The sequence below is a fragment of the Spermophilus citellus genome, assembly GCF_964194105.1.
Source record: "Spermophilus citellus genome assembly, chromosome: 3".
Lineage (NCBI taxonomy): Eukaryota > Metazoa > Chordata > Mammalia > Rodentia > Sciuridae > Spermophilus > Spermophilus citellus.
Window position 1 is genome coordinate 104413904 of NC_138184.1, and position 27009 is coordinate 104440912.

The window sequence follows — 27009 nt, forward strand, 5'->3', positions numbered from 1 at the left end:
CTCCCCAGAGCCTTCAAGTGAAACAACAGCCCAGCTGTGGACCCCGAGCTGAACACTCAGCCATGCTGTGCAGACTCCTGACCCTTAGAGAGTGACCTGCACCATGTGGTATTCAAGCTGCTATGATTTGGGGGACATATGTTGTGTTGCAACGTTTAACTAAATATGTTTATGAACCATTTCTTCAAATTATGATTTGTCTCTTCAATTTTATGGCAATTTGTGTGCTATAAAAGTGTGCATTATGCTGAGGTTGGGGCTCAGTGGTACAGCACTTGCCTGGCACGTGTGAGGCACTGGGTTTGATCCTCAGCACCACATAAAAATAATTCCTACCTTTTCTCAGTACTGGGGAATCAACCCAGGGCCTCACACATGCAGAGCAAGTATTCTTCCACTGAGCCACATCCCACCTCCACCCAATTCTTATTACCCAGTTCAGTACCCAGTCATTCTGCTGTTCTTTTTTAGACCAGAGTATTTAGACTTACATTAATGAATCAGTCTTTCCCTATGCTGTGTTTCTTGTGTGCTTTAAGAAGCCCTTTCCATCCCAGCATGGGGAAGGCACTCTCTTGTATTTGTTCCTAGAGATTTCAATTGAAATCTTTATTCTTGGGCTGAGATGTGGCTTGGTGGTGCCTACCTAGGAAGCATGGGGCCCTGGGTTCAATCACAGCACTGCAAAAGAAAACAATAAAAGAAAGAAGTCCTCATTCTGTTTGGAATTATTTTCATATTTGGAGATATGGTAACTTAATATAAATAGCCATTTTTCCCAGCACCTTAGCTGACCAGTGGTCCCTTCTCTCCCTAGAACTTGTCATGGCACATCTGTGATATGCCAACGGCCCCTGGCACAAGGATCTTCTTCTTTTTTTTTTTTGGTGCTGGGTATTGAAACCAGGGACTTGTGCATGCAAGGCGATCCTCTACCAACTGAGCTATATCTCCAGCCCCAAAGGGATCTTCTTTCAGGCTCCTAGTTAGCTCTACTCTCTAGCCTTTACAGATATAGCAAGGCACAATGAAAGATCTGTATCCTTCGGGCTGGGGATGTGGCTTAAGTGGTAATGCGCTCGCCTAGTGTGTGTGAGGCCTTGGGTTTGATTCTCAGCACCACATAAAAATAAAGATATTGTGTCCACCTAAAACTGAAAAATAAATATTAAAAAAAAAAAAAAAAAAAAAAAGAACTGTATCCTTCAAAATTGCTCTGGTTGTCAGAGCGCAGTGGTGCATGCCTGTAATCCCAGAGGCTTGGGAGGCTAAGGAAGGAGGATTGCAAGTTTGAGACCATCCTCAGCAACTTAGTAAGAAGCACTCCTGGGTTCAGACCCCAGTGATTGGGAAAAAAAAAAAAAAAAAAAAAGAAAGAAAGAAAAAGAAAAGCTCTGGTTATTTATTTTTTCTTAAAGTGTGGAATATTCAAGCTTAATTTTTTTTTTTTAGTGTAGATGGACAAGATCTTTATTTATTCTTTATTATTTTTATATGGTGTTGAGGATCCAACCCAGTGCCTCACACGTGTGAGGCAAGTGCTCTACCACTAAGATCCAGCCCCAGTTATTTTGATCTTTACTCTTCATATGGATTTCAGGATTAATCTATCAAGTTGTAGCCCCAAACTCTGTAGATGATTTTACTGGAATCACAGTGAATTTTATGGATTAATTTGGGGCAAACTGCTTCTAATATTGAGTCCTTCCACACAAGAAGATGGTTCTTAGGTGACTTTTTACATATTTAAATAAAGTCACATTTTTTTCAATGAAAACCTTACATATATTTGTTACCGAGAATTTATTTGCTTTTTGAAAAGTATTTTCTAATGTTTCCAGTGTAAAAGCTACAGATTTTATTTATTAATTTTTTTTAACGTGGTGCTGAGGATCGAACCCAGGGCCTTACACATGCTAGGCAAGCACTCTACTGCTGAGCCATAACCACAGCCCCAAAATTAGATTTTTATATATTATCTTGTATCTGTGTTGTTCAAATGTGTTACTCTTGTCCTATTAAATGTAAAAATAACATCTAGGCTTCCTTATATTTTGTGTTACCAGATCATATTATCTGCAAACAGTGAGTTTGTTTCCCTCTTTTTGTATTTTTGGCACTGGGGATTGAACCCTGGGGTTCTCTACCACTGAGCTACATGCCCAGCCCTTTTTGAGACAGGGTCTTAAGTTGCTCAGCTGGCCTTAAACCTTCGATCCTCTTGCCTCAGCCTCCTGAGTGGCTGCTATTATAGGTGTGTGCCACCATGCCCAGCTTTTCTTTCAATACCTAAAGTTTAATTTTTCTTGTCTAATTATGCCAGCAAAGACCTCCAAACAGTCTTGAAAAGCAGCATGCTAACACATACCTCTCTCATCCCTTCCTTCAAGCTTCCAGTGTTTTGTCACAAAGCAGAGGTCTGCAGCTGGGGCCAAGATGTGCTCTATCAGTGAGAAACACCTCATCTAACCTGACTTCGACTGCTGAAAGCTTTATCCTGAACCAACATTAAAGTCTATCAAATGTTTTCTCTGCATCTCTTTGAGATGATCCTCTGAGTTTTCTTTCTTAATGATGAATTAAATGGACTCTCCCAGGAATAATTCAATTAGCAGCTTACTAAAACACTTGCCCCTTCTGGCGTGAATCCTACTTGGTCAATCATTCTTGTTCTTGTGCTACCCCATTGACTTTTGCTAATATTCTTGCATCTGTTGTTTATTTTAACTAAAAATGGCCTAAGACTTCCTATCTCACATTGTTATTGGTTCCATCACCAACTAATAAGCACTACCAATGGTCACTAAGCACAGAATGTTTGGTGTTGGCTCCTTTTCACCTGTGGTTGAGTTCTCCTTCAATGGTTCAAATTCTGTTCAGGTTTCCTCATTTCTTCCAGGGCTGGTTTTCACAATTCTTCTATGGTGCTGTCCATTCCAATTATTTTCCAGTTTAGCACAGAATGGGAATTTTTTTCATTTTTTCAGGCTTTATTGGTAATTACTCTGGTTTTCATTAATTGCTCATGTCTGGAGCCAGTCTGTGCTCAGGAGAGGCTCCGGCTGTCTCTTCATTCCTGCCCTTGCCATAGGGTTTCTTTCTACTTCCTGTGTGTCTGTTGCTCTGACTCTGTCAGATAAAACCTGAATCTATGTCTACTGTTTTTCCTAACACATGTGTAGACATGCAAATGTGCATACACTGTCTGCACACTACCAATCTCAATAGTGTATTTCCACTCAGTTCTGAGTATTGTCTAATTTCCTCTGTGACTTCTTTGATCCATGAATTACTTATAAGCCTTGTTTCTTAACTTCCAAACATGGTCTGTATTGAAATTATTTGGAACCTGTTACAACTTACTTTGTAGTATATATAGGGTTGTTATTTTGTGTTCTTGAAAAGAATGTGCTTCTCTACTTATTTTTATTAGTCATTGATGGACCTTTATTCATTTATTTGTTTTATATGTGGTGCTGAGAATCGAACCCAGTGCCTCACACATGCTAGGCAAGCCTGCTACCACTGAGCCACAACCCAGCCCCCCCATCCCCCACTTATTGAGTGTAAGATTTTGTTTGTTGCTGGGGTTGTGGCTCAGAGGTAGAGTGTTTGCTTTGCACATGTGAGGCACTAGGTTCCATCCCCAGCACCACATAAAACAAAACAAATAAAACTTAAAAAAAAAAAAGATTTTGTTTGTTTACTACAAGTAGCTAATTACTAAATCTAGTTAAATATATCATTCCAACTTTATGAGTTTTTACTAATTTCTGGTCTGCTTAATATGTCAGTTGAGAGAGTTAAAATTTCCCGAATTGTCAATTTTTCTTATAATCGGGTAAAATTTTACATTACTGAATTTGAGGCTACATTATTAGAATTTCATGTTCCCAATGAATTAAAACTTCCAGGATTATTCAATAACTCTCCTATGTCTGCTAATATTCTTGGGCTTAGACATTATTTTGTTTGCATTAATATAGTGATGTTGGCTTTCTTTTGGTTAACATTTACCTGGTGCATTTACTTCTTCTGTACCCTCATATCTTAGGTACAGCTCTTACAAATGAGACATGTGAAGTCTTTAAAATCCAGTCCACCCGAGAATCTGGATTTTTAAAAAATCACATGAGGGACTGTGTTGCTCTGGTTTATAGTTCACTTTAATTTTTCATCACTTGAAAATATTTCTTCACTGTTGTGAATTTAGCTAACTCTTTCACTGTATTATCTCCACTGTTTCCAAGTGTGTCTACAGGAAAGAATGAGTGTCTACAGTAGCAAAACTGAGGCTACATGGTGCAGTGATCTGCTCACGCTCCCAGGTCTCATTCATATACCTCAATGTTTAAGCGTAAGATAGCTCTTTACCCTTACCTGATGACTCACAATCTGTTTCCAATTACAATAGCTAACACTGGAGGGCATTAAAGAACAAAGTACCAAGATGTACATTTTTTAGGGGGGAAAAAAAAAGCACCTTAAAGATGATACCGAGTACCATGGATGGTAGCTCCAGTACCTTGACACCCTGTGTCTCCTGGCTGAGTCTGTTACCTGTCTCTTTCCCTCAAGGACAAACAGCTCACTGATCTTCTTCTGCTTGTAGATGTCACTCTTCTCCAGCAGCTTCTTATGCAGCCAGTCTGGGTGTCTGACGCGTGGCACTGGGTTCTTCACCTGCACAAGGATATCGATCAGGGATCGCTGTGTCAGCTCCCTGGGTTCCCAGCCACCTGGCTGGGTCCACTGGCTCTCGCCCTCACCTGCTGCAGAGCCGCGGGGATGGTGATGATCTTCTGGATGGCACTCCCCAGGCGCTCGATGTAGTAGTCCCAGTCCAGAATCTGCATGAGCAGGCAGCAGAGAGAAATGGCAGCAGAGGAGCTCTGTGTTCAGTCTCAACTCACGCAGAGCACTGTGCTAAATGTTTTGTGTCCTACTTAATCCCCTAGAATTCCAGGTGCCTGCTTCAGAGGAGGAAACTTGGTAGACAGCTGAATGAGCTTACAAGCCAGTAGGTGGCTGAGCCAGTACACTTAGCTTTAGTCTATCCAAAAGAATAGCCGAAGGGCCTCCCAGCATTTTGCTTTTCCATTTGTGCCCTAAAATACTCTATTTCCTTACCTCTTACACACAAGAAAGAAGGCAGTCAGGAATGAAGACTCCAGACAAGACAGGAGATATGATCCAAGGCAGGCATATTTTGCTCTATTCTCACTAGCTTTCCTCTAAAATTTTTAAGAGTAGAAAAAAACTGGTACTCACTGTCCGAATATCAAAGTCTTGAAGGGATGAGCTCTTAAGCCATTTCCGAAGAAAGTGCTTCCTCACTGTGGGCTCTGCTTGGAAAATGGCAAGTGGAATGGCCCTGGGTGAGGAAGAAAGCAAAGAGACTCACAATGAGACTCACCCAGATCCACTGTAACTGTAATCAAATGTACATGGAAGTAAGTGTTTATAAGAGCTTATAACCTACATTTTAAAGAATGTTATGCTGTACAGACTGCATCTCATGTATGTTGATAATGTTCAATAACTAGATGATGTTCCATTGTATTAAAAGACAGGTTTAACGTGCACTCCCCACCACTGGCTGTTCTCAAGGCTTCCCATGGAGCCATCCCAGCTCTTGAAGTCCTAGTAGAAATTCAACCAGGAGCACACCAGGGACAAGCCCTTTATTCTGTGTGTCATCCACAGGCAATCACAGCTTCTTCCTGTTTCCTTCGGGTCATCCCCACATGGTTCCAGCCTCTGTGCACATTGAAGTTTCCCGGTGGGAGAGGCATCTTTTGCAACTGCCCTTGAAGTGGTTCTAGAAGCCAGAGGGCATCTTTTTGTCAGCACAGGGAACTGAGTGACACAGGGAAGGGAGCTCGACCCAGACCTTGCCTGGTAACAGGACAATTGCATATGACCCTCCAAGACACCCTGACTCTAAGCCCTCGACAGAAAGGAGTTGACTCCCCAAACTCAGGTTCTCCAGGCTCAAACCCCCAGGGTCTCACCAGGACCCCAGCAAGGCTTACTTCTTTCAACACCAACCAGCACATGTTCTTGCTGAGGAAGCTCCACCACCCATGCCGTTTTGCATAGCCAGTCCCTCCCTGGAGGGTGCCCCTACCTCTCGGTGACAGGAGAGCCCTCAGGCTTGCGGGAGATGATGTAGCGGCAGCTCAGCCCAGCATCCTTGACCATCTGGTCTCCCAGGAACTCAGCCAGGCGCTTTGCTGTGCTGATAGATGTGGACTTCTGCTCCCCATAATCTTCTAGCTTCCGAGACATTGAGCGGTTCTCAGATATCAACTCGAACAGCTCAGAATCGGGCATGTTAGCTGCCTAGAAAAAAAAGGCAATGGGTGAAGCCCTAGTGGAGAGGCCGAGGTTAGGCCTGAGCTCACCAGGGCGTTGATCCCACAGGACCAGCAGTGTCCCCACCGGAGGAGATAAAGGCAGGCTCTGTATTTTTGAAAGGCTTTCCTATTACTGCTCATTTTATTTATTTTAAAATTCATCTTTTTTAAAAACTATTTTTTAGTTGTTGATGGACATTTGTTTATTAATTTATACATGGTGCTGAGAATTGAACCCAATGCCTCACACATGCTAGGCAAGCCCTCTACCACTGAGCTCTAGCCCCAGCCCTACTGCTCATTTTAATACCTAAACAAAAAGAGCACAAGACTTGAGTTTTTATTTTATTAAGTTGCATGAGAAGGACTGGGGATGTGGCTCAAGCGGTAGCGACTCGCCTGGCATGTGTGAGGCCCAGGTTCGATCCTCAGCACCACATACCAACAAAGATGTTGTGTCCGTGGAGAACTAAAAATAAATAAATAAATATTAAAAAAATTTCCCTCTCTCTCTCTCTCTCTCCCCCTCTCTCTCTTTAAAAAAAAAAATCAATTGATCTTATTTAAAAAAAAAAAGTTGCATGAGAAATGTGTATTGGTGAGCAGCACTAAAGGTGCACAGCAGAGGAAGGAATTGAAGGAGGGAAGAACTGGAGGAAGGAGAGCCACTGGGACTAGCAGGGGACTCTGCCTTCTGGCCTGATGAGGCACCAATGGTGCTAATGCAGTCCCAGCTTTCATTTGTGTGTATATGTGGTGCTGGGGATTGAACCCAGGGCCACATGTGCACTGGCAAGTGCTCCACCACTGAGCACTGAGCCACCCCTTTGTATTTTGAGACAGGGCCTAACTTGCTGAGACTGGTCTTGAACTTATAATCTTTCTGCCTCAGCCTCCCAAGCAGATGGGATTACAGGTCTGTGCCACCACGCCTGGCTGATGCAGCTGTTTCTTGGCACACTTGTTCCCCAACTGCCATCTGTAAGATCTGCTCAGCTCCTAAAAGCCAGAAAAATGTTCCAGAACATTTCAACATTCCTTTTACCAAGAAAGACTACTGTTAAAAACAGAGCAAAGGAGGAAAGGCAGAGCCACATGCACACAGCAGCAGTGGTGGTAGCAGAGCTCTGACTGACGGCAGCTGACAGACAGCAGTGACCATCTCAGGGGGGCGGATTCGAGCTGCCAGGTGGCACGCAGCTTGTACATACAGGTACACGGCAGCACAGGGGCAGCCCAATGTTCTGAGGAATATCTGTCACTGTAATTCATTTTGTATTTCTTTTATTACAGTGCAGGGAGTAAGTTATAAAAGTTATAATCAGGGGCTAGGGTTGTAGTTCAGCGGTAGAGTGCTCGCCTAGCACGTGTGAGGTCCTGGGTTCGATCCTCAGCACCACATAAAAATAAATAAAATAAAGGTATTGTGTCCAACTACTACTAAAAAAAAAAAGTTATGGTCAGGTATAGTGGTGCATATCTGCAATCTCAGAGACTTGGAAGGCTGAGGCAGGAGGCTTGCAAGTTTGAGGCCAATCTCAGCAACTTAGCAGGATTTTGTCTCAAAATAAACAATAAAAGGGGTCTGGGGGTGTATGTAGCTCAGTAGTAAAGCTGGGTTCAATCCCCAGTACAAAAACAAAGACAAGACAAAATTAAACCAAAACAAACTGGAGTTTACGTGTGCTTGTGTAGGGCCTACAGAGACTTTAAAAATCAGAGAAGTCCATGTGATCATTGGTAAATTTTCCCCCTATTTGATCATGTCAACTTAAAAATGCTTCCTTCAGAGTTGTCGCTGGACAGAGAAGCCAAGGGGGAATTCTGGGACACCAGTGCTAAGGGTCAGCCATGTCCATTTGCTCTCCAGGAGGCCAGGCACAAGGTCCCTTTCCTGCAGGAGAGGGTTGGTCCACTGACTCGGTGGTGAGGGAGGCGGCTCTGACCTTGCTGTATAGCACGTCCAGCCAGTAGTCGGCCACCTTGGCGACCGAGCCATACACTTCCTCCAGGGTGCTGCCCTTGAGGAAGGCCTCGAACACAGAGGACTGGAAGATTTTAATCAGCTGCAGCTCCCCACGGCGTTTGACCTCGAAGCCCTTCAGCTCAGCCAGGGAACCATCTTCATTAAATACAGCATATCTGAAAAAAGAAGGGCCTTACAGCAAAGCCTCAGTGGGGCACTGGCTGCTTCTGTCTTGCCTCTGCAGTCTTCAGCCTGCTCTCACCCCCCATCGCCAGTGGCAGCCAACGGCACTCCACCCACAAAGGGTTCTCAACTCCAGAACAACTCAAGGGCCTACCCTACAGAACCAGAGGAGGGCAGTGTGAGGAGCATTGCCACACTGGGGTTCCGCTTCTCAAGTTAAGCCAGGGAGAAAACCCAACCAACACTCAGCCTGTGCACCCTTGCTCTGGGCCTGAGTTCCAGATGGGTCGTGGAGCCCAATCCACCTCAACACATCTCCTCCAGAGCACAGTGGCTGTGAGGGCCCTACCTCTTCTTCAGTTTCTTCCCCTCTTCTTTGGAGGCTGGAAGGATCATGGCAAGGTAGGGCCCGTCAACTTCAAAAAAAATGCTGTTCTCTGAGCGGGTGACGTAGGTGAGTGAGGAGGGCTCTGCCAACTCCTGGTACTGGTCGTTGGTAAAGCCTTCCTGAGAACCAAGTGAGAAGGGATAACTTCACTCACAAAGGCCCAGACCTGGAAGCCATCTGCTGTCCCTTAAGGTGTGGACAGGTCAGCAAACTGAGGTTGTTCCATACAGTGGTCACAACCTGGCAGCGGAAAGGAAGGGCGCCCTGAGACACACAATAGCCTGCTGATTCTCCAGTGCACTCTGCCCAGTCCAAGTTCCAGGCTGTTGTTTCCACATAGGACCTTCCAGGAAAAACACCATGGTTGCCGGGGTTTCAGGTGGGCAGGGGCTCTGTGGAGAACTGCCTGACTCTAGGGAGAACACAGCCAAGGCTGGATGGTCTCGTACCAGGAATAAGTACTCCAAAAACAAAAGCCAAAAAACACAAAGAGGGCATGCCCGAGAGCACACGGCAGAGGTGAGGGAGCCCCAGGCCAACAGGGGGATCTGATAACCAACACGCATGGGTCAGATGGCACCATAACCTCACATGACAACACCCACCACCCTGCTGATGCAAATAAATAAGCCAACAGATAAACAAGGGAATAAATGGGAGAAGGCTGACAGCTCCTACAGAATTTCAATTAATGTAAGTGGAAGAAATGGGGAAAGCTCACCATAGGAAACCCACATGGAGACAAGGGAGATCTGGGTTAGCATGCTGAAGCTTACAGAGTAACAGGGTACTGGCAAAGTCTCTAATTCTCTCCTCTATAACCCTCCTTAACCACTGTGGTGGCTCCAAATTTGCCCAGGTTCTGTGCTCCTCCAGGAAGGGGACTGACCCTCTTTCTTTGTGTGTCATTACTAAGAATGGCACATGTAGCAGAGAGAAGGAACATCAGAGTAGAGAGGTATGGCAGATGCAGACAGCACCTATTTCTGGTGACCCACACAATGTTCTTAAAACGTTGACCCAACACAACCAGGACTCAACAGTGGGGTGTTAGTTCTGTGGTGGTCCTCCCAGAGAGCCCTAATAATCTCAGCCTCATAACAAGGAACAGACAGCCCTGGATCAAGCTTAGGCAACAAAACGGCTGGCTAGGAGACCAAGGCATAGCCCCACGCTGGAGGAGATACAGTATGGGCTCAGGACAGAGGAAGGACAGAAGCAAGAGAAGCAGGAGATCCCAGTGAAGTCTGGTTTAGTTACAGGGTGCACCAATAGGGGTTCCTTCATCTTGACGACTGTGCTGTGGCTTATGTAGATGTTAATGCAGGGAAAGCAGGTTAGAGTGTACATGGAATTCTTTGTACTACTTTTTTAGTTTTCTTTAAGTTTAAATTAAAAAAAAAAAAAAAAAAGATCTAAAATAGTGTGGGTACTGTGCTGCAGGAAAAAGAACTCACTTGGTGACTTCTGCAGACTGACCACAGACCCTAAGGCCAGAAAAGACTTGAGGAGGTGAGGAAGTGTGTTTGTATCAGGAGGATGAGCAGGTGAGCTGAGGGTCTTGCAAAGAACCAGGGAAATCACCCTCCCTGAGGGCTGCCCGTGTCCATGCTGGGGCCAGGCCAGCGGTCAGGATGAGATGTCTCTCCTGTTGCAACCCAGACTCACCTTGACCATGATGTTCAACATGGCCCCAGGGTAGGAGATGGTCACCTTGGGTTTCTTCGCATTGGTCGTCTTGATGACAAAATTTTCTGGGAAGCTATTGGGCAGGACGCACCATATTCCATCTGTGTCCAGTTCCAAGGGCCTCCTTTAGGGACAGAGAGGACTAAGGTCTCACGGATATGAGATGGTGGTCCCATATACTAGAGAACCAAGTGTCAGATCCCGCAAACACAATGACAGCAAACCCAGCCATCTTCCCGGCAAGAGATCTTCTAGTTATCAATCCTCCCAAGGCTCCACCCTGCTGTGTGAGCCCTGGCTGAGGACCTAAGCCCACTCACCCTATCTGTTCTATCAGTTCTCGGGCCTGGGTGATGATGTTGGCCCCCGTAAAGCAGACAATGCCAGCCATCTCCATGGAGTACCAGCGTGCCCTGGGGAAGACAGTTGGCCTGCAATGGATGGGCTGTGGGAGTCCTGCCACAGGGACTGGGGGAGGGAAGGGAGGACCCCCGGAGGGACGATGGCAGCAGCCACACAAGCTTGAAACAGGACAAAACCAAGGTAGGATTTGGCTCTGCCCCAAGGACACTTCTGTCCCTACTTCAGGAAGCAAAGTGTGGCTCAGCAAAGTTCTGGAAGGGTGCAGTGTACAGCCTTGGCACCAGCTTAGTTTGGCAGGACGCAGTCCCTTCCTAGACCCAGCTAATGCCCTCTATACTCCCCCTCCACCTCTGGCCTCTAAGAGGACTCCAAGCGCTTGCCTGGGAGATGCCCTCAGCCTTAAGCTAGCCCACCACACTGCCTGCTTGGGCCAGTCCTCCACCTCCTGTCTCAGTCTCTCCACCCCCTCTGCCCCAGTGGCATTAAACATGTCACTCCCTCCAAAAGCAACATCAAGTAAATACATTCTTCCCTCAAAATTGATGACAGGGGCCAGACTCCCACCTTTATCCAGAGCTGCCAGTTGCCAGTCCTCTCATCTACCACACCCCCGATCGAGAGGCCTGTCTTGCCTGCTGTTCCTGAGGCCCTGACCATTCCTGTCTAAGAAACATAGCTCAGGCCTCACTGCCCACCATCACCTGAACCTGCTTCCTACTCCCCCTGGAAACAGCGTCCACTGTGGCTTTAAGATCCTGGCCCCTCAGCCAGCTCCATGGCCATTGTTGGTCCATGCCTTGTCCACCCTTCAATGCATTGGTGCTGTTTGGCAAGCACCCAGGCCCTTTCCATACTCTCAGGCAATGACACCAAGTGGCACAGTATGCTGAAATCAATGAGGTGCCCTTGTAATCCACAGTGTTCAGACCAAGGGTCCAGCAGCCTGTACCTCCTCCAGCCAGCACAGCCCAACTCTCTGTGGCCTCCCAGTCCCACCCTGAGCCCACGTCTCCAGAAATCAACGAGCTGTCCCCCCATCTCTCCGGACATTAGAGGACACTCTGCCCATGTACTTGTCCCTGAGCATCCGATGCAGCCCATACCCCTTGCGCATGACGTAGCCGTAGAAGGAGTTGAGAATGCACTTGTGAGCCAGCTGCAGCGAGTCATACAGGACCTCCATGTTCCTGCAGCGCTTCACCTCGGCTGCATCACCCGCCTCCATGGCTGCAGAGAGCTTCTTTTTCCACACCTGCAACATGCAAGCCGTGAGTGCTGCCTAGTTTTCCCATTTCACAGTTCACAAGGTCAACAGCCCAGAATTTATATCGCCTTCCTTCCATCCCATGCCCCGAGAGTGTCTGAGCAGACCCACTCAAAAACTGCCGAGGTTACAACCCATGGGCCTTCTCCTCCTTCACCACGACACTTCCGCTGTGACCAAGACATCTAACAAGGTGGACACTTGCCAAAATCCACATTCAACCTCGCCCAGCCATCTCCAGCACATCCCTATCATGTGGACCATCGGGAGGCAAATGTTCCAAGCACCAGGGAACACAGCACATTTTCCCCCATGGGACCAGACTTGGAGCAAACACCCGCTACAGCAATGATCCACCCACACACCTTAGACCTGAGGTCGTTGCAACCCCTAGCAGAACCACATGAAAATGAGCTGATGACCACTGATGGGTCTCTTTGGGGCTCCCAGGCCAAGTCCCGCTGCCCCTTGTTCAGCGTGTTTGACAAGTGAGTTACAGTGTACAATCGTAAAAACAGGAACCCGTGCCAGGCAGACAGCCGCCACAACCGCTACAGCCACCCCGCGGTGACAGTGCTTAGGTCCCTGACTGCTCGTAAGATACGGCAAGCGTTGGCCAATAGATGCTGCAAAGCCAAGCAAGGAGCGTGCAGTGTTCCCAATGATGTCTGGTGCTGAGAGACAACCAAATGCATTTATCAAAACCACACAACTCTACTAAAGAGGGTGAGCACACTCTGCCAGAGGTGCTGCGATGGGTTCAGATGATGGCAGATCCAGCTCACTTTCACCAATGTCCGCTGGCCCTCCTACCACACTGTACCACAGAGACACTACAGCCACAGCCCAACACACAGCACCCTCCTGGTCCCAGCAGACCCCTGCTCCCCCGTCGAGATGTTCGAGGAACTTAATAAAGTCTTAGGCAATCGAGACTCCACAGAGTTTACATGAGACCAAAAGTCTTTGGATCATACATGCTGGGCCAGGGGTATAAGGCCCCCGGTGCCAGGCGAGGGGCCTGGAGCCAGGGCCCAGTGGGATAGGAGGATGCTCATGTGGGCAGGTCATGCCTTCTATCCCTCCCAATGTGAGTCCAGGAGGCGGAGCTGCTATGGTGGAAGGAGAGGGCTGAGCTCGGAGGTCATGGCTCCGTGGAGTCTTGGCTAGCCCTGCTGTGGGGTGTCTGAGGCCTGGGCCTGTCTGGCCGGCTTTGTGTCCTGTGACTAGAAGTCAGGTGTGCCTGCTTCTAGTCAGGGTGAAGGAAACAGCTCAGTGGATTCTGGTAAAAGCCATCGATACAGAAATGCAGAGAAGGGCTGGGGTTGTGGCTCGAGGTAGAGCACTTGCCTAGCATGCATGAGACACCAAATAAAAATAAAATAAAGATACGTGTCCACTTATAAATAAATATGAGGAAAACAATAAGATATTTACGAGTGCCTATTATATGCCAGGAATCCCGTTAGATTCTGAAGAAGCCAGGTAAAGTCACTTACTTCACTTTCAGGGCCTATCTGATGAAGGAGGGAAGACAGATGAACAAGTACCCGCATCACTAAAATAAAGTGAGGGGGAAAGGCAGTTCCTTAAAAAGGTAAGCTCAGAATTACCGTACGCTCCAGCAATTCTACTGCCAGGTATCTATCCAAAAGAATTTTTAAAAAATTTTAAAGCAGGAATCTGAAGAGATATTTGTATTCCCACATCCACAGGATGATGCATAATACCCAAAAGGTGGAGGTAACCACGACCCATCAGTGGACAAAGGCACAGACAACACATGCTGAATTCTGTTCACAATGGAACACTTGAAGGAATGCCAGGGACAAGTGCTACACGCTGCACTAAGTCAAGGAACCAGCTGAAGACACACACTGCAGGGTTCTCCTGCGTAAGGCACCGAGCTTGCCTTCAGATAGGCAGTGGCCGACAGGGCTGGGTTGGGGCTGGACACAGGGCTCAGTCTTGGAAGAGGTAAGAGCTATGCAGAAGCAGGGGGCTGACGGTGCAAAACAGTAGGCGGTGTGTGCACCACCGAGCAGCACCTGAGCCTTCAGTTCCACGCATACCCACATCACCACCACCAAGAATTAAAGGTGATGGTAATAAAGTGAGGATGAGCGCCACCCATACACTGGCGGTGCTGAAATGATGGGACACGCAGCAAGGGCCTTCGAGGTCTAGCAGCGAGGGGAAGCCTCCCAGCAGAAATCACTCGATGTGGTTTGACACAAAACTACAGCCTCCCATTGCAACGGAGGCACTGTTACATATCATCCTTGTTCTCATGGGATGAGCCCTAGTTTCCCTACCAGAGGTCAGCCAAGCAAAGAGCCACGCAGCTTCTCCACTCACCTCCCCAGTAGTGGGAGAACAGCCAGAAACCTGCAAGCCAACTGGTGCCAGCGAGACTCTCAGAAGAGCTGGCCTAGCCGGAGTCTGCAGGCTGCTGCTCTAAATTCTAAATAATTAGCTGAGAAACGATTGTTCAGAATCCTTCCGGGGTCCCAGGCCAGGGTGGATGAAGGGCTGCGTGTTCTTCACCCACAGACACTGTGCATGTTGTGCAGATGCGTCTGCCAGCTCAGGGGATCCACACCAGCACCTGCACACTGAGGACCATGAATGTCCACACGGGCCCAAGCAAAGGCCCCAGGAAGCCAAGCTTGGCTTTTCCTCAGCAATGCCCACCTTGTGCAGCCCTTTGAACTCGTAGCGCCTGTCTCGGAAGGCGCGCACCGTGTCCACGTAGAAGGAGTTCTCCCGCTGGCAGATGGTGGTGAGGCGCTCCTCCACCTTGGTGACATGGAGCTTCTTGTAGGCTTTCCGGCAGTAATCTAAACATCATGGAGAGTGGTGGGGGCAGGCATGTGAGACTTCCAGACGCAAAAAAGCAAACTGAGACACAGGGATGCCCAGGAGCCCCGTTTTCTACATTAACATGAAGGAACAGAAAATCCACTGGTTTATGAACCACTGGTTTATCACAGCAAAAAAGAACAGGCTCTGGGTACAAAAGAAACCAAGACCACAGAAAAAACACCCGAGAGCTCTGTTGCCCACAGGCTGCCACATGCTGGCCAGAGCAGAGCTAGTGTGCAAAGCTGCAGCCTCCTGGGCACTCACCTGCCAGCCTCCGCTTCTCGTATTTGGCCTGCTCCTCCCGGGACAGCTCGTGAAAGGCCCGCACCGGCCCCTCGGGAAACAAGGGGGGAAACTTTTCTGACTCTAGCTGGTGCTGGATTCGATGGTATTCACTGCGACTGGCTGGCACTGGGAAGAAGACGAGAGGGGTTCCAACAAGACCAGAATGTGGGTCCCGCCCACCATGCCAAGCAACCTCCAGGGCCCACACTCACTGAACTCGCCCCTCCACTGCCAGGCCATCTTCCTCTGGCAGTTTGCTCCAGGCTTGTTGAAGTCACATGCAGCACAGGTGGCCTCGTCTACCATGGCAGAGGGCTGCAGGAGACAGAAAGCATTAAGGTCTGCGGAGACAGCTCTAGTTCTAATGTGAGAAGCGAGGGCTCACCTGCAGGCGGTTTGTCAGGATGATATTGGGGTACATGGCCCCCACATCCAGGTGGTAGATAAGGGGACATTCGATTCGGTTGGGAACATCTTTCAGAGAGATGAGCTTGGTCTTTATCTGATCACACACCTGCAGAGAAAGGGAAATGAAGGGATGCTGGTGTCCAAGGTGAAACTGGACAAAAGCAGAGTGACCACAACAGACAACACTTAGGGCCCAGATGCTTGAGCACTGATGGAAGGGCAGAGCCAGACACAGAACACCCCACTCTGGAGAGCTACCTCTTGAAAGTTGGTGGCCTGCTCCACAGGCACCTTCTCCTCTTCCTCAAGGGCATGGCGCATGGTCTTTTCCACCCGCTGGAGCAGGAAGTCAAACGCAGCAGGATTCTAGAGCAAGGAATATGAGAGGACCCGGGTCACAGGGACAATGCACCTCACCTATGCCACAGGTGTGACATGCAACCAAACACAGAGCCCCACTGTGCACCATGCACGTGGCAGGAAGTGTGGCAAGAATGCTCCCAAAGCACACCACGTGAGGCCTGCCCTGGCAGAGAGCTGGGCCAGAGGAACCACTGGCAAGAGGGGCCAACTGGGGAGAGCAGGGAGAAGGGACTCCGCTTTAGCTGTGGCTTCCCAGGCAGGAGGCGCACCATCTTAAACCGGCAGGGGATATCACTGCGGAAGACGCCCGACTCCAGTGCCTCCACGTGGCCCCCCACGTAGGTCTCAGCATCCAACACATGGCCATCGTCTGTCAGCTTGTTGAACTCCTGCTCTTGCTTGTTGGGGAAGATGATGTTGGCGTGGAAGGCCTGCACCATCAGCAAGGCCTCACACAGTGTGCCCGAGCCCTTCCGCAGCACCTGCAGGAGATATCATGTCCAGCTGTGTACCCCTAGAGCCTGCCAAAGGCTCTGCAGCCCAGGGAAAGTCCAGGACCCACAGAAAGACCTTAGAAAGTGACTGCCACAGGAAAAAAGAGAAGGCCTCCATGATTATTCCACATGGAGCCCCAGGTGTGGCCTCACACACCAAAATCCTGCTGCTGCCTTCCCCCACAGCCCGGTAAGACCAGCGCATTTGGGAGGCACCAGTGCATTAAGAAGACGGCAGGGAAGTAGAGGGACACTGACCTCATCAGGCTCCATGGGGATAATGGTGCACAGGGCAAATATGAAGGGATGGACATACTTCATGTACAGGTAGTAAGTGGCAACAGCATCCGACACAGAGTATGTGGCCAGAGTCTGTGGAGGGAGCAACAGAGGGCAGGGCCATCACAACTCAAAGGCCAGGGAAAGGTAGCAGGCTTAGCAGGCAAAGCTTAGAACAGTTGCCTCCCAGAGGAAGAGTACCCCACTGGGCCAAATGCAGCCAGCGTAGACAGCCAGCACCATGGCCTGGAGATGTGGCTTCTCTGGTGGGAACAAGGGTGACCTCACAGCTGCAAGGAGAGCTGGGACATGGCTCATGTACCTGGGGCTGCTCGGTGGCCATCCGGCACATGTCCTCAGGATCTAATTCCACAGGGTCGTAGCCAAGCTTAGCCTTGGCGGCCGCCTTCAAGTTATGACTGCCCACGGGAAGGTAGCTGTCCCTTTTTACCCACCTAGGAAGAGGAAAATAGATGCCAAATACAATTTCGTGGACACAAGAGTATATCTAAGACTGACGCTAAGACCCCACAGTGCAGGCCCCTCAAAACCCTCCACCTGGATCTAACCTCACAAAATACAAAACAGAAGGCAATGCAGTGCTTCCCTGGGGCCCCTGGCCTCACATCCCATCCTCAGCAAAGTATTCAGCCTTTCAATAGAGAAGTGAAAAGGCAAGTTGGCAAGAATCCTCAGGCCACTCCCCAGACCTCCCCTCTGCCACCTCCAGCCTTGTTCTCCAAACCATATGGGGTGTTTCTTCCTTCTCTTACAAGATTCCCAACCATGAAATAGGACCATCCCTGCCCCACACTGGGAACGCAGCTCCACCCCCCCCCCCCCAGCCTGCAGGCTCACACCAACACCTTCCCTGGGAACAGCACTGTTTCTACCTCTTGTGGCCTCTGTGCCAGGTGTCGTCCCCTCCCTCCGTGCAAACTCTCTCATTTCTCATCTCGAGTTCATTGACTACCAGGGCTTTTACCAAGACCTAAATACCAGACTCCTAATCCAGGACAAAAGCCCCAACCAACCCTAGGCTCCATGTCACCAAGGTCAACAGTCTCCAGGATTCTCCAGGTGTGTGGGGCTTTCAGACTAGTACAAGGATAACAGCAGAAACACCTTTCATCTGTAATTGCTCTCTGCCCTCATCCCAGGCTTGACTGACAGCAGACTGTCAGGCACCCACCCCCCACTGAGGCCCCCATCTGCAGTAGCAGATGGAGCTCTGCCTCTCTTTATCCCTGCCACACTGTGAACCAGCTCCGCCTCCTGGCCTTCCCCCACCCCCAGTGCAGCACCTAACATGAAGCATACACAATGGCTGAGAAGGACACACCTCCCCACCAGCACAGAAGCCACCTCCTCCAAGCAGACGTGCTGGGGGCCAGCTGACCCAGCGTTCTCATGCCACCCTGGGTCTGGCTGCTGCACAGCCACACTGAGCCACACTGCCAGCACTTCCTTCTGGTCTGACTTCCCCACAGGCCCACGTTCAGTGTGTTGCCGACTAAATGGAGCATCAGCAATGTCAGACTGCGTGTGCAAGGGCTCCGCAGAGCTGCAGCAGTGGTGCCCTCAGGTGACCGGTGGCCCTGCAGAGGCCACTCTCCTCCAGTCTGCAGACCTCACCCACCAGGCTGGTGAGAAGCGGCCAGCCGTGCATGGGCTCTACCTGAGGCAGTCCATGTGGATGCACTGTGGCGCCTTGTACTCCCCCTGGCTATCCTTCTGGAAGCCGATCTCCTGGTACATGCTCAGGCCGTGGGCCGCTGCTCTGGCCTCCACGAACGGCCTAGGTACAGGACAGAGGAGCAACAGGAAGAGGTGAGTCTCTAGTCTTCCTTCCTCCGTTTCTCCTCAGGCACAGGGAAGACTGCTCCCAGGAGACTCCAGAGCAAACCAGGAATTCTTCACAGAAGTTCTTCTCCATCAGGCCGAGTTCCTACTACTCTCTCCTCCTCCCCAACACTTATCAGTTACCCATAAATGTGACGCTAGGCTCACCAGTCAAAAAAGTCCCCGTTGTAAGTGACCATGATGGTGGGTTTAGTCTCCTGGATATGCTCAAACCATCGCTGGATCAGATGGACCTGAGTTCGACAAAGCAGAGAGGTCAGAGCACTGCTTTTATCTGCTTCCAGCAACTTCCAAACACCTCCCCACAGTCCAGCACTGGGCCCACACCACCCCAGTCTTGACCATGGATGAGGACTGGCCCTGAAAAGGAAGCTGGCATCCCCGCCCTGATTCCAGGAATGCCCGAGGCTTCATAAGGATCAGCACAAAGATTCATGTCTTATCCCCAAATATAGGGCAGTCTCCTCCATGTGAGGGCTCTTTACCTCATCGGGTTCATTGAAGACACAGAAGGGCCCTTCATATTCTGGTTTGGGGGTGAACTCAAAATCTTCAATATCTTCAGAAACGATCTCCCTGTTGGTGATGAGGTAGCCCTGGCCAAGTTCACAGCAGGCAGCAGGAGTCAGAGACAGCAAGGCCAAGACATCTCCAGCACTGCCCACAGCCTCATCACGCGGGCTCCACAGCAAGCTCCCAAGAAGAAAGCCATGTACCCAGGTCTCCACCAGGAGGGAGGGCTGTGCACATCTCTGGACTCTACCCCCTCACTCACTCAGCAACTCCCAGCCGCAGGTGACCACACACAGTCCCGCCAGGGAGCTTACCTCCCAAAAGCCATCTGCTCACCTGGCCATCAATCATGTAAGAAATCATCATAATCTGGTCTGTTTCAGCATCAGGAAATTTGAGGGGCAGTTTGGTGGTCTCAATGTCAAATGCCAACACCACAGGGTCCTGGAGGGAGAAAATGCAGCATGAAGTCAGCAACAAAGTCAGACAAGATCTGGACACCCACCACCAGCCTGCTCCACCTCTGCTTGCTCCAGGAAAGAGCTAAAGGCTGCTAGAGAGCCAAGAGGCTCACCACGGTGTGCAGCTGAAGTACACAGGTAAGGCTGGAGCTGCGGTGAGGTCGGTACACACCACCCAAGCTCCATGCTCTTTAAAACCACTGCCCCAACATGACCTTCAGGGCAACCCTGCCGAGCGACTGTGGCAAGGCTGACCTCTTCTTTTTGGATTTGAGAAAACTGAACACTAAGACTTCCCCAGATCAGCAAGCAAGGCCTGAACCAAAGTCTTCCTGTTATAACCCATTTGTCCTCAGTGACTTCATTGTTAGCTACCCAGAGTCACCGTCTTCCCCCTGAGGTCCAAACCAAGTCTAGCTCCACATCCATGCCAGACCATGAAGTTATACTCTCAGGTCAGACACTGATAGGAAGAATTCTCACTCCATGATACTGTTTAGAAAACATTTGAGGAAACAGCAAGCAAACCTATGAATCAAATTCACCTTTTAGCACTGAATCTATCCCTTCAGAAAACAAGGTGAAGTTTCAGGACTGAGGAAATCCAAGCAATACTTACAGGTCGCTCAACAAGGTCATCCCGGCGGGTAATGTCCACTGGAAAAGCATTTCCCCGGTATCTGATGTTGTACCAATGAGCCTGCAGAGTGCACAGGGAATTCATGGGGCCCTACATCGTGAGAAGTCTACCCCTCCACAGACTTATCCCTAACACCAGTAGGAACCTCACTCAAGAAGCAGCCTGCCAGACTCTCACCACATGGATCTTAAGGTCGATGGAGAGGCGGATGTGGTAGGGGACGTCATACTCGCGCATGTCTACTATGTTATCCAGCTGGTCAGCTACTTTCTTAGAGGTTTCCTCTTCATCAGTAATTACACTGCCCCCTTGCAGAACGCTAGGAAATAAGCAGAGAGAGCCACTAACTCAATTACACCCTGATAGGGGCTGGAGGAGGTGAAGACCAGGGTCCACACCTAGCTATCACAAAGGGTAAACTGAGATGATTGCAATGACTAGAGAAGTCCCTTGAGCAGTAGCCTTGGGAATCAACTTCCTGTGCAACTGGCCATACGACAAATTCAGTTCAGTACACACTTGAGGTGTGTGCATTTTACATAAGCTACATTCAAGTGCTACAGATCAGGAGAGCACCCAAGTTTGGCCAGACCCTACCACGTCCTCTCTGCTACTGCGGAGGTTGTACCACGCAGAGCTGAGATCAGACCCCGAATTCACAGACCTACATATGGTCTCCACTGTGTAGACAGATGTGGCCCACCCTTACAGAGGGGTTGCTTCCTCATTGTGAAAATGAGGAAGACTACAACCAGCCCACCCCACAGGGGAGTGGTAAGTACCACATGAGGTAATAATTGTGCAGCCCTTGGCTCATTACACAGTAACGCGATAGTAAATGTTAACTTTGTTTGACAGCTGATCTTCTATCCAAGCCAGAGATCTGACACCAGAACGTTTGCTTCACTATTAGCCCACTAAGCTCAAATACTGAATGGACTAATGAGAGAAAAAATGAACCTCAGAGGCTGGGTGCCGTGGCGCATGACTGTAATCCCAGCGACTTGGGAGGCTGAGGCAGGAGGACCACAGGCTCAAGGCCAGCCTCGGCAACTTAGTGAGACCCTATCTCAAAATAAAAACCAAAAGGGGTTGGGGATGTAGTTCTCTGGCAAAGCATCCTGGGGTTCAATACCCAGTACAAAAAAAAAAAAAAAAAGCATCTGAGAGACGGCTGAGGCCTCTGTAGACTCAGTCTCTGATTACACTTGCAATATTCTGAAAAGTAATTTGTGGCATCACTGGGAAGGGGAGGTGAGGGGATGGACTGTAGAAGTGTTCAGAGGGCCAAACTGAATTTTATCTGAGGGTACAATCAGTTCTAAAGACACCCAAACTTAACTACCCAATGTATTCTCTCCTTAAACTCTTACTTCCTTGTTGACATCTAAACATACGATGAACAGCATTTGGTATTCTTTAGTTTAAATCTCTGTATAAAACCTAAGGATCTCTGGGGAAGACATGTTCTACAAATCTCAGCACTCAATACAAGCTATGGATGGGCTGTGTCAAGGTGCTAGATGAGGGGCCTCTCCAAATGTCCAGTGTTAAAGCAACTCAACTGTAGAGCCACAAGCCCACCCCTCTTATAAGAACAGAGAGCCATACTTGGGTGCAGCTGCACATGCCTGTGCTCCCAGGTACTCAGGAGGTTGGGGAAGGAGGATTACAAATATGAGGCCAGCTTGGGCAACTTAGCAAGACCTCGACTCAAATAAAAAGCAAAAAGGGTTGGAAATGTAGTTCAGAGCACTAGAACATGAGGTCCCTGGGTTCTATCCCCAGCATTAACAGTGGGAGGAGACAGCTAAGATGTAAAAAATGACATGGGGGGGCTGGGGATGTGGCTCAAGCGGTGGCGTGCTCGCCTGGCATGCGTGCGGCCCGGGTTCAATCCTCAGCACCACATACAAACAAAGATGTTGTGTCCATCAAAAACTAAAAAATAAATATTAAAAAAATAAAAAAAAAAATGACATGGAAAGCTGTGGCTTGTTTAACTAAAACAGAGCGCCTCTCAGTGCTCAAGAGTTTCTACACTGAGCAGAGCTCGGCAGTGAGGTGACTACTGAGAAATCCCCATCTTGGTCCATCTTGTCACCCTGGACCTGCTGGTGCTCTTCAGGTAAACTTCCTCTCGTTTACCTGGAGAGCATGGCTGTGTATGCATCACTGGCACGGTCCTGCTCCCGATTCTTCTTCACAGCAGGGGAGATTTCTTTCCTCACTTTGACAAGGTCCTCCACAGTGTGGAAGGACAGCTTGATGTAATTTCGCTTCAAACCCACCAAGTGATTTGGCTATAAAGTGAAGAGACCACCTTGTGAGTTCAAGAGAAACAGGACATCATTGCTGAGTGGATGGGGGTAAAGCAACACAGATGCACACACGAATCAGACTGGGTGCAAAGCACCCGTCCCCCCCGTGGGGCACCAGCCTCCTGGAGAGCATTCAGAACAATCCCATCCTCCATCCTCTGCCCTACACACAACCCAATGACGACCTGCCTTTCTACTTTTTTAGTCTTGCCTGATACTGACTGGACCCAGCCTCTCTGTCCCTGGAAGGGTCTGGGTGGTACTCACCAAGTCCAGGTCCTCCTTGGGGACAGTCTCTACTTTTGCAATTTTACCCTGAAACTTCTTGGAGAGAAAAGATGAAACTTCTCGTTCACAGCCCTAAATCAGGATCCGAATGAAAGGACTTTCCATCAGTAAGGTCTGTTTCTTCCTTATCTGTTTCCCAGCTCTGAAGCCAACCACAGGAAGGCGCATTGTCTGACCTGACTCCAAGAACAGACTTACCTTTCTGGTTGCAATGTAGAAATACGGCTTATAAGGTAAGGCCACCTGCAGGAGTCACCAATCCACCCAAAGGCAATGAGCAAGAAAAAAGGGAGACAAAGTGAAGCAACCTGAATTCAAGGCATCAGAACTTTGACAACCCTTAGGAGGGAGAACATATAGGAAATTCAGATCTGCATGTGTTTCAGGGACAAGAACCTAAGAAATACAACACTGTCACTTCCTGAGCTAACTTCTCCCTGGACATCTTAATTGTGACTGAAGTGGCTCCCAGTGACCATGTTCCTGACAGGCTGTAGGCAGCTGCACCCTAGAAGCCTCCCATTCCTTCCCCAATAGCTGCAGCACTAAATAAACACTGTCATTTTGGACAACTGCTCCTCACAGGTGGGTTTTGGTTTCTTGGGGACAGAAGCTTACCTTAAATCTGCTTCCATCATCTTGAATAAAGTAGTAATCCACTGCACTGACTAAGCGTCTATCTTCATCTAAGACCTCAGTCTGCAAAAGAACCAGGTCAACATGGGCAGATTATCCTCTGCACAGCCTAAAGCCCTTCTGAGAAAGCAGAACAAATCATCACACCCAGCTCTTTATTCCACCCTGCAAAACCACCACCAAGCTGGTTCACAAGCACTGCATCATAGCAGTTCCCAAATGGGGATCTCTCTGAGTCTCTTCTTCATTGTCCTTAAAAGCTTCATTCCCATGGCAGACAGGGTGCCCCTGCTTTATTCTTCTCAGGGGCCTCTCGAAGCCCGTGATAATGTTGGGAGCAGAGAAGGCGGGCCAGGAACCAGCTCTCCCGCCTGTGTCAGACACAATAGACAGGCCCCCAGAGCTGCCCACTCTTTGGGTAAGGGTCACACTACATGAAAAGATGCAGCCACCCGCCTGGGGAGGACAGGCTGAGGAAAATACAGGTGCTCACAGGGTGCATGTTGATGAGCCAGCCGGTCTTCTCACCAGGCTCCTTCAACCTCTCAAAACCAAATCGCAAGTCCATCTTATCTGTCCACTGGCTCCGCTCCAGGCGCTTAAGCGCAGAGACTGAGGAAGTGGGGCCATCATCGCTGAATGAAAGAAGAGAATCCAGGTCTTACCACTTATGACACCACCCACCCCACAGTCCTCAACCCACTGAGCTAAGTGCTTCTGATTGGCACAGTATGTGCCAAGACTGCTTGAAAGGCTCACCAAGGGAGAAGCAGGACAACAGCAGGCTCTTCTAAACCTGTCTGACTTTGGAAAGAGAACACTAATCAAAACAGCAATCACAGATGGATGCTCTATCTTATGTGATACTATAAATACATAAAAACCAGCACTGTATTCCTTATCCAAGAGAAATGAAAACCAATGTTCATACAAAAACAGTGTATGTGAATGTCCACATAATAGCCAAAACCAACAAATGACCCAGATATTCCTCCACAGGCAAGTTGTCAACTGTGGTTTATCCATATATGAATACACTCAGCAACAAATGGATTCACACAATTTGGATGGATTGCAAGAGAATTATACTGCATGATTAAAAGCCAAACCCCCAATCACAAACTTCACGATTCCACTTATATAGGACTTTTGAAATAAAATTATAGAAATGGGGGCTGGGGATGTGGCTCAAGCGGTAGCGCGCTCGCCTGGCATGCGTGCGGCCCAGGTTCGATCCTCAGCACCACATACAAACGAAGATGTTGTGTCTGCCTAGAACTAAGAATAAATAAATGTTAAAATTCTCTCTCTCTCTGTCCCCCTCTCTCTTTAAAAAAAAAAAAAAATAAATAAAATAAAATTATAGAAATGGAAAGCAGATTAACAATCAACAAGCATGGGAGAATGGCTACAGTCATAAAAGGCAGCATGTAGAACTCTCCTGCACTGCTCCATGCTTGATCTGGGTGGTGGCCACATGGATATCCTATGACAAAACTGCATAAAACCAAGTGCACACACATACATCAGAGTGCATGTGAGGCTGAGGGGATGGGATCAGTGTTGATTCCCAGCTACGACACAAAACTCCTCATGTACAACAGTACTAGTGGAGAAATCTGGTTTTTATTATTTCTGATTGTATCTCAACATTAAAAGGCGTTTCTTTTTAAATATGCAAAAATGAGAGTAGAGATGCTGGCTTATGACTGCTGAGATGAAAAAGATGCAGTGGACTCTAAGTACAGGAGAAAAGAGCAGTCCACCACTTGCTGAGAATCAAGCAAGGGCCAGGATGAGACTCTGCACAGGGAGCCCAGGTGCTCATATTAAGTTTCTTAAAGCAGAGCCAACAGGGCACATATATGTAAAAGACTCCAGCTAAGAGCTTTTCCCTTTCCTATGAAAGATTATAATTCTGCTCTTTTGTTGCAATTCCTCTTGTCTAGGAAAAATTCCAGATTAACCATTTCTGAATTTTACTGATACCCTCCAACCATTTGCCAATTGATATGAACTAGGGTCACAAAAATACCTGCTGTGGCAAAATCAACTATACCTTAAAAAGGTATCATATCCTGTAAGGCACCTGACTCTAGAGGTCAGCAGTTAAATGTTGATAAAATGAGGATTTATTTTTCTGTGGGAGAGAAATGGTCTCCACTAACAAGGAAACTAATTTCTCAGCTCTATAGTAACAATGTATCAGCCTCAAACTTCCCACACCTTTCTCTGGTTCGGATCTTGTAATAAGTCTTAAGTCTTCATATAGACTTTATCATAAATCTTAAATACAGTACCTAATGAAGATTTTCAACCACCAGAACTATCAAACCCATTCTGATTCCAGAGCTGTTCCTGTCCCCAAATGTTCACAGTCTTTAGCTTCACAGAGTGATGACACCTGGATGAACCAGTACAATTTCAGTTTACCAATCTTCGAAATATAGCAATCCTTATGTTTATTAGCATTCTAACTTTCAAAAAAGCTAGTTTCACTGACACAGTGGTTCAGGAGGATAGAGCAAGAGAATCACAAATTCAAGGCCAGCTTCAGCAACATAGTGAGACCCAACCTCAAAAATAAATAAATAGCTTGGTGGTACAGTGTCTCCGGGTTCAATTTCCAGTATGTACACACATACAAAAAGCTAGTTCCCTCTGGGTAACACAGTTCTAAGACTCTGAAGCCTTTATAATTTTGACCAGAGGCCTATTTATTTCCTAATCTAAGCATGTTCTTCACTCTTCAAAGACAGAAGCAAAGTACCCAACACCCTGTTTCTTTTTAATGTGAATCAGCACTTTAAAAAGCAGTGAGGAGGGGCTGGGGATGTGGCTCAAGTGGTAGCGCGCTCGCCTGGCATGTGTGCGGCCCGGGTTCGATCCTCAGCACCACATACAAAACAAAGATGTTGTGTCCGCTGATAACTAAAAAATAAATATTAAAATTCTCTCTCTCTCTCCCCCCTCATTCTCTCTTTAAAAAAAAAAAGTCTTTATTAAAAAAAAAAAAAAAGCAGTGAGGAGACACTTAAGAGGGGGCTAACATGGAGGTGCGAGATGGCACACATATAATTCCTGTGCAGGTGTGACCAGATTCTCATAGCTATAGCCTAGCCAGGCAGGCACAGGCAAGCAATCAGCTCTGGTTCCTGCTGGCTTCTCTCCTGGGCACATTTCACATGCTCTTCCAGCCAGTATGACATGGGTTATTTCACAGGAATCCAGGTCTTGAAAGTGTTCTCTTCTAACTCCTCACAGACATCAATCCTTCCCTTCCACCCCTTTCCAGCTCCTGGGGTCTGATTCTAGCCACTGATACCCCACTTGCTGTATTTCCACAAAATAGCACTTTTTTTTTTTTTTGGTACAGGGTAT

General features: G+C 48.3%; 1 protein-coding gene across 3 annotated transcripts in view; it reads right to left on the bottom strand.

Moving 5' to 3' along the window:
* Positions 1–27009, bottom strand: part of POLE (DNA polymerase epsilon, catalytic subunit) — a 48296-nt gene that overhangs the window by 18942 nt on the left and 2345 nt on the right. The window contains exons 2-29 of one of the 3 annotated variants that reach the window (XM_081283013.1): positions 24122–24263; positions 23611–23691; positions 23191–23235; positions 22972–23064; positions 22532–22686; positions 20561–20702; positions 20363–20443; positions 19619–19726; positions 19255–19365; positions 18917–19002; positions 18585–18704; positions 17229–17361; positions 16886–16999; positions 16403–16615; positions 16029–16136; positions 15748–15876; positions 15575–15677; positions 15342–15488; positions 14955–15052; positions 12052–12200; positions 10906–10998; positions 10565–10709; positions 8858–9015; positions 8306–8501; positions 6131–6345; positions 5272–5374; positions 4770–4850; positions 4561–4683 (exon numbers count right to left, since the gene is read on the bottom strand). In XM_081283013.1, coding sequence (XP_081139139.1) covers positions 4561–4683; positions 4770–4850; positions 5272–5374; positions 6131–6345; positions 8306–8501; positions 8858–9015; positions 10565–10709; positions 10906–10998; positions 12052–12200; positions 14955–15052; positions 15342–15488; positions 15575–15677; positions 15748–15876; positions 16029–16136; positions 16403–16615; positions 16886–16999; positions 17229–17361; positions 18585–18704; positions 18917–19002; positions 19255–19365; positions 19619–19726; positions 20363–20443; positions 20561–20702; positions 22532–22686; positions 22972–23064; positions 23191–23235; positions 23611–23691; positions 24122–24263 — 3472 coding nt within the window. Of the gene's footprint in view, positions 1–4560; positions 4684–4769; positions 4851–5271; positions 5375–6130; positions 6346–8305; positions 8502–8857; positions 9016–10564; positions 10710–10905; positions 10999–12051; positions 12201–14906; positions 15053–15341; positions 15489–15574; positions 15678–15747; positions 15877–16028; positions 16137–16402; positions 16616–16885; positions 17000–17228; positions 17362–18584; positions 18705–18916; positions 19003–19254; positions 19366–19618; positions 19727–20362; positions 20444–20560; positions 20703–22531; positions 22687–22971; positions 23065–23190; positions 23236–23610; positions 23692–24121; positions 24264–27009 lie in introns of all 3 variants that reach the window. The other 2 variants (XM_081283012.1, XM_081283011.1) reach the window with 2 other exon arrangements.